At 49.8% G+C, this 8,757-nt stretch overlaps 1 protein-coding gene across 2 annotated transcripts in view; it reads right to left on the bottom strand.

Annotated features, from left to right (window-relative positions):
- Ryr1 (ryanodine receptor 1) overlaps positions 1-8,757 on the bottom strand; it is a 125,021-nt gene that overhangs the window by 112,059 nt on the left and 4,205 nt on the right. For both annotated transcript variants that reach the window (XM_023721638.1, XM_023721639.1), the window contains exons 2-7: positions 4,875-4,994; positions 3,494-3,598; positions 2,219-2,293; positions 2,060-2,138; positions 1,618-1,730; positions 1,207-1,300 (exon numbers count right to left, since the gene is read on the bottom strand). In XM_023721638.1, the coding sequence (XP_023577406.1) occupies positions 1,207-1,300; positions 1,618-1,730; positions 2,060-2,138; positions 2,219-2,293; positions 3,494-3,598; positions 4,875-4,994 (586 nt within the window). The remainder of the gene's footprint in view (positions 1-1,206; positions 1,301-1,617; positions 1,731-2,059; positions 2,139-2,218; positions 2,294-3,493; positions 3,599-4,874; positions 4,995-8,757) is intronic.

Genomic DNA, 8,757 nt, shown 5'->3' with positions numbered 1-8,757 from the left:
AAAAAAAAAAAAAAAAAGAGTCTGAGATTCAGGCCATGTTTAAGACCTTAACTGGGGTCTGAGGTTTAGGGCCTGAGATTGGGGCCCTGGCTATCGAGGACTAACACTGGGGGTTGGGAGCCTGTGGTTAGGATTCTGAATTTGGACTGTGAGATCAGCATCAGAGGATGTGGTCAGGGGTCTGATTTCTTTTTGGTTACATTCAAAGCTTGGGAGGGCAGGGAAGATAGCTCAGTAGAATAAGTGCTTGCCTGGCAAGCGCGGGGTCCTGCGTTCAATCTCCCTGGTACCAAAAAACAAAACAAAACAAAAAACCTACCAATCAAAGCTTGGGGTTTGGGACCTGGGTTTATTATTATTATTATTAATTTTTTTTTTTTTTTTTTTTTTTTGGTGGAACTGGGGATTGAACTCAGGCCCTTGTGCTTAGCAGGGAAGCGCTTATTCTACTGAGCCATCTCCCTGGCCCCATGGGACCTGGGTTTAGAGATGCAATTGTTGGGTTCAAGGCTAGGGCCTAAATTCTGTGCATTGATTTTGGAGGTCTGGGGCTGGGACCTGGTGTGGTAGTCAGGCATTTGGAAAGAACTGAGTTTTGTAGTTAGAAGTTGACAGGTCTGAGTTTCAGGGTCTTAGTTTAGGGACCATGGTTTAAATTTCAGCTTGGTTCCACTTTATCTATCTAAAGAGTTAAGAAAGTTGGGGTCAAAGTTTTGGGGCCATTCTTTGAACCTGCTTTGAAGGCCTGAATGTTGGAGTTTTTGTTTTTGAGATGGTAAAGATTTGAAGGCTGAGGCTTGTAGGATAGACTTAGGATCTGAATTACGGTTTCTGGTTTGGAAACTTGAAATTTGGGTTACCAGGTCTGGGCTTAGGGGTCTGAAGTCACAGTTTGCATTTGAGATGTGAGGGATAAGCTCCAATTTTGAGGTTCTAAGCTTTGGATCTGGGTTTGGGGGTCCGGACCCTAAGACTGAGCTTGCTGTGGTAGCTTTAGAGATTACTATTTTGGGGCCTAAATTTGGTAGTCTGATATTTAATTTTGGGTTTGCAGATCTGAGCTCTGGTGTTCTGGCTTTGGGGTCAGTTTGGAGATCTAGATTTTGGGTCTGAGGTTGTAAGGCTGAATTTGGCATGTCAGAGGAGCAATACCAAAGGTCTGTTTTTGGGATCTCAGTTTGGGGGCCAGAGGTTCAGGGCCCTCACCCTCTTCACAGCAGGAGCAGATGGGGTTCATGTTCCATAGTGTCTGCATGAAGGAGGCATCAACCTGGAGCTCCCCGCTGGCAGTTGACAGGTGCTGGGGGCCGCCAGGATGTGGTCAGAGATGATGGGCAGAGGTAGGCAAGAGACCAGAGCCAGAGACCAGAATCAGAGTGGATCCCAGGAAACACAGATTTCAGGCAGAAGATTTTGAAGTTACAGATCAGGAAACCAAGATCAAGGCAGGAAACGGGAAATCAGAAATCAAAAAATTAAGATGTCAGAGGTCAGGAAATAGGAAATTGCAAGTCAGGATGTTGAGGTCCAGAGACCAGCTAGACAAACCAATGGTGAGGAACTGGGGCGGAGCCTGTGTGTCTCCTGCCCTGTAAGAGCCAGCTGGAGGTGGCTTACCAGGTAGCGTTCAGAGGAGACACTGACAAGGATGAGGTCATCTCCAACTCGGACCTTCTCCCCTTCAGACCTCTGCTTGGATGCTGGGTGTGTTGTCCACCAACAAGCTTCTCCTATGGGCAGTGGCGGCATGGATGGTTGGCCATCGGGAAGACAGTGGCTTCCTAGAATGCTTTTTCCCTGGGGCATTCCTAGACACTGAACCTCCCATTTCCTGAGACCATTAATCTATTACTGCTACCACTTCTGCCTAGACTTCCCCCCAAGTCTCCTGTGTAGTACATGTCCATCCCTATGCCCAGACCCTATGCCTCAAAGCCCCTTTTCCTGGCTCCATGGCTGTCACATGCCTGGCTCCAGAGTCCTGCAAACCTTCTGCCCCCTTACTTCCTGCCTCCTGTATCCCATCACATCCCCACATCCCCACCCCAAAGCCCGGCACCTGTCGCATCCTCCTGCAATCCCACATCAAAGGCCAGCTTGTCAGTCATGGAGCGGGAAGTGGTGAGACAACTGAGGTACTAGAGTTGGAGAGGGGGATCAGCCTCCTCCTGGCAACTGTGCCCCATCCCCTGTCCACACCCCTTGATGATGCACTCACCATGCCACTGTGTGCATGTCGGAGTAGGATGGCATGGCCATACAGGAGTGTCCTGTGTCCCCCGCCCTGGGATGACTGCAGGGATGGGGAAGGGCACAGAATAAGCATAGATTCCCCCCAGAATCTCCAAAACATCTGGCCTAGTCACAGAGGAGAATATGTTTTAAAAAAAAGAAAAAGAAAAAGAAAAAAGGGGCCGGGGAGATGGCTCAGTGGAATAAGCGGTTCCCCAGCAAGCGCAAGGGCCTGAGTTCAATCCCCAGTTCTGCAAAAAATGAAAAAAAAAAAAAAAAAAAAAAAAAAAAAAAAAAGAATATGCTCTCCATAAAATATCATGCTCAAGCTTGGAGATAAGGAAGCCTCAGACCCCAACTGAGAGCTTTACCTCAGTTTCCCCATCCATGGCATCAGTTTCTGTTTCTCTGCAGAGCCTGGAGATGGACTGTCACACTCCCCAAAGCCCACTCTATTCTTCCTGCCTCCTTTACTTTGTTGATCATCCAAGGAGATAGATATCTTCCAGATGCCAGGGATACTCAGGGAAGCCCCGGTATCTTGTGTTCCATGAAGCTCGGCCCCTCTGCTCTAAGCCTTCATAACCTAGCTGAGCTGCAGCCCACTCACACTGGGAAATACGTGAATATCTCCTATAGTGATAAGCTGATCCCCTTGTGCTGCCACACCCCCTCCTGAGCACAAGGAGACTCAGCCCTTTTATTGGGTGAGCAGGTATATCCAATGTGCTTCATGGCACCATGCCTCTGCCACAGCTTTTACACGCCCATGCTCCATGGGGGCCATGTGATTAGGCCATGTGATCACATGGCAGACTCGCTCCTGGACTGGAGGGAACCCACACTTGGGGTGAGGAGAGGTAAAGAGACAGATCCCATGCAGTTGAAGATCTGGGGTCAAGGTTGGAGGAAAGGATGGGAATGAAGAGAAAGGAACAGGTGAGGAAAATGGGGCTCAGAAGCCCCCACACCTTTTTTCCTTCCTACTACCTGCCTGGCTTGTTCTGGGCTCCACAGTCCCTGACAACTGGAGTGGGGGTGAACCCCCAGTCCCTGTGTGCAGGTCATGGGCTCAGGGAGCAGGCCTGAGGTCAGGAGGGGTAGGAAGGACAGGTAACACCCAAGGCCAGACCTACCCACTTATCCAAATTGGGGGCCTGTGGGGTGGGGCAGAGAGAGGAAGAAGATCAGATGATAAATGCTTCCTAGCTTGCCCACCATCCCTGTCTCCGTGCCCTGCTTAGTCAGGGCCAAACCTCACCTCCACTCCAGCCTCCACGGTGTTGGCCAGCATCTCTTGAAGTGCTCGAACGGACAGAGACTGCTCCAGGATGAAGCAGCAGATGGCCAGGTCGGGGGGCACATTCTGGAGTGGGTGGGCAGGCTTCAGCGGGGACCTGAAGACTCGCAAGTAGCATTCCCTGGCATCTTTCTTCCCTTAGTCTGGATACCCACATCTGAGACACCCAGACCAGACCCCACCCCAGCCCAATGAGGAGCTGCTGCCCCTGCCATACTCCTCAGACACTGAACCCATACCACCTCACAGGAAACACCTTTTCTACCTCAAACCTACATCACCCAGGCTCCACAGTGCCTCCCGCAGTGTTCTTCTCTCTGCCTACACCAGAAAGGAAGCTACTATTCTGTCTTCCCCATAGATAACCCCAGATCTCCTGCACTCCAACAGAAGCCCTGTCTCTGGCCTTTCTTGTCACACTGTCCCCGTCCTGTCTTGCCCCTTTGGCCCTCAGACATGATTGCACATTGATTTACCTTCACACCTAGTGTCACACCTCCATTCTCCTCCCACCTGCTCAGATTCATGAACCCCCTGCCCCTTAGGCACAGACTCTGCCCTTCAGCCCCTTCATTCAGCCCCTGGTAAAACCCTCACCCATTAGATTCACGCCCCTATCCCGTACACTCTTCTCTCAGACCCTGAGTCCACCTCCCTCTCACACCCCAGGTTCCCTCGGCCTTTCAGTCACCAGTGCCCTCCCGTCAGCCCGCTGCTGGCATTGCCGTCACCCTTACAGAGCCTTCACTCCTGGACCCAGGACCACAGGCATCTCAGCCCCCTGCCTCTCAGGGCACCTTCCTCTCACACCCCTAAGACTGTCACTCCCCACGCCCCGCAGATGCCCTCAGTCCTTCCTATCTCAGGCTCTAGACACGACCCTGAGGCCCCTCCTCCTTGGGCCTCCAGTCCTTGGCCCTGTGGCTCACTCTTGCAGTCCTTCTCCCTCAGGTCCCGCTCCTAGACCCTCTGGTCACCTCCCCTTGGACCTAACGCTGCTTGATCCTTCAGACAACTTGGCTGAGAAAAGCTCTGAAGCAGCAACTCCCATCTGGCCTCCCAGCCCTCCATGTGCACAGGGCTCCACAAGATTCTCCATCCCTCAGACCCACCTCAGAGCCCTAGACCCCTTCCCACCTCAGACTCCTTTCCACCTCAGCCCCCTTCCCACCTCAGGCCCCTTCCCACCTCAGGCCCCTTCCCACCTCAGACCCCTTCCCACCTCAGGCCCCTTCCCACCTCAGACCCCTTCTCCTCCCAGACCCCGCCCCTTCTCCTCTCAGCCCCTTCCCCCATCCTCCTCCCAGGGAGTCCCCTTCTCACAGCGCCTGCTCACACCGACCTGCGCGTTGCTGGTGGGCTCCAGGAAACACAGGCGGTTGCCGAAGCCCTCAGCGGCCAGGCAGAGCTTGAGCTGCTCCTTGAGTACGGTGGCGCTGCACTGCAGGACCACCTCGTCGTCCTGAGGGAGCCGAGGGGAAGGCTCTTTGGTGGGACCAGCCAGAGCATCGTAGCCTACACTACTTGCTCTGGCCGCTCACCTCACCCTTTTCCATATGGATGAGGCTGCAGCTGCTGAGAACACCTGCACACCAGCCAGAGCCGGCGGCTGGGCCCTCTGCCGACTCCTAAAGGCCCCACAAGATGGGAACCAGTGCCATCCCATTCTAAAACTAATGTGTTTATTTTGAAATGACATCTTACTGTTGCCCAGACTGGCATTGAAGTCCTGGGCACAAGCGATCCTCCTGTATCAGTTTCCTGAGTAGTTTAAGACTACCAGCACAGAGACCAGGTGTGGGGGCACAAGCCTGTAACCCCAGCCCTTGGGAAGCTGAAAACAGGAGGATCACTACGAGTCCAGTCTGTGTAGTGAGCCCCTGTAGACCTTGTACTAAATACAAAAAAGAAAGAGGAAGAAAGAGAAAAGAGCAAAGAAAGAAAGAGAAAGCCTGACTTTCAGCACCCACTAACACACCCCAATCATTCTATTTGAAAATGGAGCAATTTTCCAGGTGTGGTGGTGCAAGCCTGTAATCCCGGCACACCTAGGCAGGAGGATCCCCACAAATTCAAAGCCAGTCTGAGCTACACACTGAGTTCAAGATCAGACTGCAATACAGAGCAAGTTTCAAACACTAAAAAAAAAAACATAGTAAATACGTAAAAGACCACACAGTCAAAGAAGGAGCTTGGATTTTAAACCCAGCTGCCCCCAGAGGGTTTCCCTGGAGGTGAAAAATAGCAACAACCTTACAAGTTTAAGTGGATTTTTTTAAAGTTCATCCTCTAATTTCTCTTCTGTGCAGTCCTGTAATGACAGCTGGCATTTGTAGAACCCTTCCTAATGGCACCTGAATGTCCTCTGCGGGTCTGCATGGGATCCTGGGTGAAGGCTAAGTGCCATGAACAACAGGACAGAGACAATTGTTCCAAGCTGAAAGAGGTTGGGGATTAGATAACACTAGGGTCACAGCTAATGCAAGCTTCTGACTTTGATAGCTGTGCTGTGGTTTTGTTAAAAACAAAGACAAACAAACAAACAAAAACCTGCCTTCATTCTTAAGAAACATATTCTGAAGTTAGAGCTTGTTATTAAGGATATCATATCGGCAGCTTACTCTCAAAGAGTTTAGGGAAAAAATATGGAGAGAGAAGAAAAAAAAGATAAAAGCACACATCCCAAACTAATATTTGGGGAAATGACAAGGCCTGAATAGGGAAGAGATCTTTGAACTCATCTTTCAACTTTGCTATAAATGGGAAATTATGTCAAAGATGATAAATTAAATTTTCAAACAAGATAAAAGTGTCTTCCGTGTGCTAAGTCCCATTCCAAGAACTTGATGGGTATGAATTCATTTAATTGTCACAAGAAACCTATGAGGGAAATTCCTATTTTGAAAAGTGGAGAAAAGTGAGAGCCAGAGAGGAGAAGAGAACTATGTGGTCACACAGCTGGTGTAGGGCATGGCTGGGATCTGAACCCCAGGAAGGAGGAGGCTCTGTGCGTCACATGCCATCTCTTATGTGATCTAACATGACAACTAATGGAAATATACATCTGTATTGGATTTTTTTTTTTTTTTTTTTTTTTTTTGGTGGAAACAGGGATTGAACTCAGGCCCTTGCGCTTGCCAGGGAAGCACTTATTCTGCTGAGCCAAATCCCAGGTCCCTTGGAATTTTTTTGCTAAACATTTTTACTGCTAGAGGTCTTGGTCAAAACTGATGGACTCTGGCTCTTAACCATTGAGTAAGGTCATACTGATTCCATTTTATGTCAGTGAAAAACAGTTCAAATGGCTGGATGTCCTAGCGAGGCATGGGCATGCACACCTGTAATCCCAGCACTTAGGAGGCTGAGGCTGAGGCAGGAGGCTCACTGAGAGTCTAGAGCCAGCCTGAGCTACACAGGGAGAGCCTGCCTCAAAAATCAGCATGAAAAACCAAAACTAAACAAAAGAGATTAAGTGACCTGCCCAAGGTCACATGGTCACCAGCCTTCCAGGCATGTCCTACAAACATGTTCCCATTCTGAGCTTCAGCCCACATAGTATGTCCATCCAGCCTGGGGGATGGGAGCAGCATGAGCTGATGCAGGCGCCCCAGGACTGCTTCTTGTGACCTCTAACCCTGACCTCCTATGCATCTGTGTATTCATAGTACTCATGTAGCTCAGACAGTATTAAGTAGTTATTAGCTTCCAGCCCTTATGCCCAGGTTAACTTAACAGGCATTTATTGGACACCAGCTAGGCACTCTTCTAGGCATTGAATGCAGAGCTTTGATAAAGTAGACCGAAAGCCCTGCCCCCAGGAGCTGTTGTCCTATGGCAGAGACACAATAAACACAGGAGTAATTTTTTTTTTTTTTTTAGTTCTGAAGATTGGATGGATCGAGGGTCCTTGCATTGAGCTACATCCCCAGCCTTGTTTTGTTTTTTAATTTTGAAACAAGGTCTCACTACGTCACTAAGTTGCCCAGGCTGGGTTGAACTTGAGATCCTCCTGCCTCAGGCTCCCACAGTGCTGGGATTACAGACATGCACAACCATGCCCAGTATAAATATGTAATTTTTAAAAAAATTTTATTTATTTATTTTTATGTGGTGTGTGTGTGTGTGTGTGTGTGTGTGTGTGTGTGTGTCCAGCTCAGCCCACCAGGGGGCAGGGCTGGCTGGCATGTGGCGCTGGGGGATTGAACCGCGATCCCTGTGCTTTGCTGAGCTTGTTCTAAGTAGGTGCTTTAGACCACTGAGCCATCTCACCAGCCCCTAAGTATATAATTTTAATGTCAATGATAAGCATGATGGAAAAAATAACACAGGGTGATGTAAGAGTGTGGCTCTGGGGTAAGGATGACATCAGTGAGGGGATGACGTGACGGGCTGTCCAAGGAGGTGACATTTGAACTGAATCATGTCCAAATAGTGGGAGGGAACCATGCCTGCTCATCTCTGAGTGAGGAAGCTTCCAGGAAGAGGAGGTGGCCCGCACAGAAGTTTGTGACTAGAGATGCTGGGTATGGGGAGGAACAGCAGGGGGACAGGATGGTGGGGACAGCAGGACCACTGTGAGGCAAAAGAGAGGAGGTGAGGTGAGAAACACTTACATATACCCCTTAAGTCCTCACTGGTTGTATTTTTCTCCATTTTCACAAGAGGAAGGTGAGGGGCTGGGGAGATAGCTCAGTCAATCCCCAGTACCGCAAAAAAAAAAAAAGAGGAAGTTGAGGTTTAAGAAGAAAAATTCAAATCACTTGCTCACTTAAGATGCAGGTGAATAGCCAGGATATAAAAAGGCAAGGAACCAATCATTATACCATCGATTCTCACACTTTCTCCTGCGTCGGAATGAAGCGGGGAGGATATTCTGTCTCTCTCTGTCTTTCTCTGAGTCTCTGTCTCTGTCTCTGTCTCCCCCCTACTCCCCATGAGATCTCGGTATGTTCCTCAGGTTGGTCTTGAACATGCAGGGACCAGGACCTTCTGCCTCCTGAGTGCTGGCATTATAGCTGTGTGCCACCCAGCACCCTAGAAGTGGTCAGATTTAAAATACAGCCTCCAGGGCTGGTGAGATGGCTCAGTGGTCTAAAGCACCTACTTAGAACAAGTTTAGCAAAGCATAGGGACTGCGGTTCAATCCCCCAGCACCACATGCCAGCCAGCCCCGCTCCCTGGTGGGCTGAGCTGGCCACACACACACACACACACACACACACACA

Source organism: Octodon degus, unplaced genomic scaffold (assembly GCF_000260255.1).
Source record: "Octodon degus isolate 3935 unplaced genomic scaffold, OctDeg1.0 scaffold00083, whole genome shotgun sequence".
In the NCBI taxonomy this organism is placed as follows: Eukaryota; Metazoa; Chordata; class Mammalia; order Rodentia; family Octodontidae; genus Octodon; species Octodon degus.
Note: the sequence above shows the minus strand (reverse complement) of the source record. Positions and strands in the feature narration are given on the sequence as shown.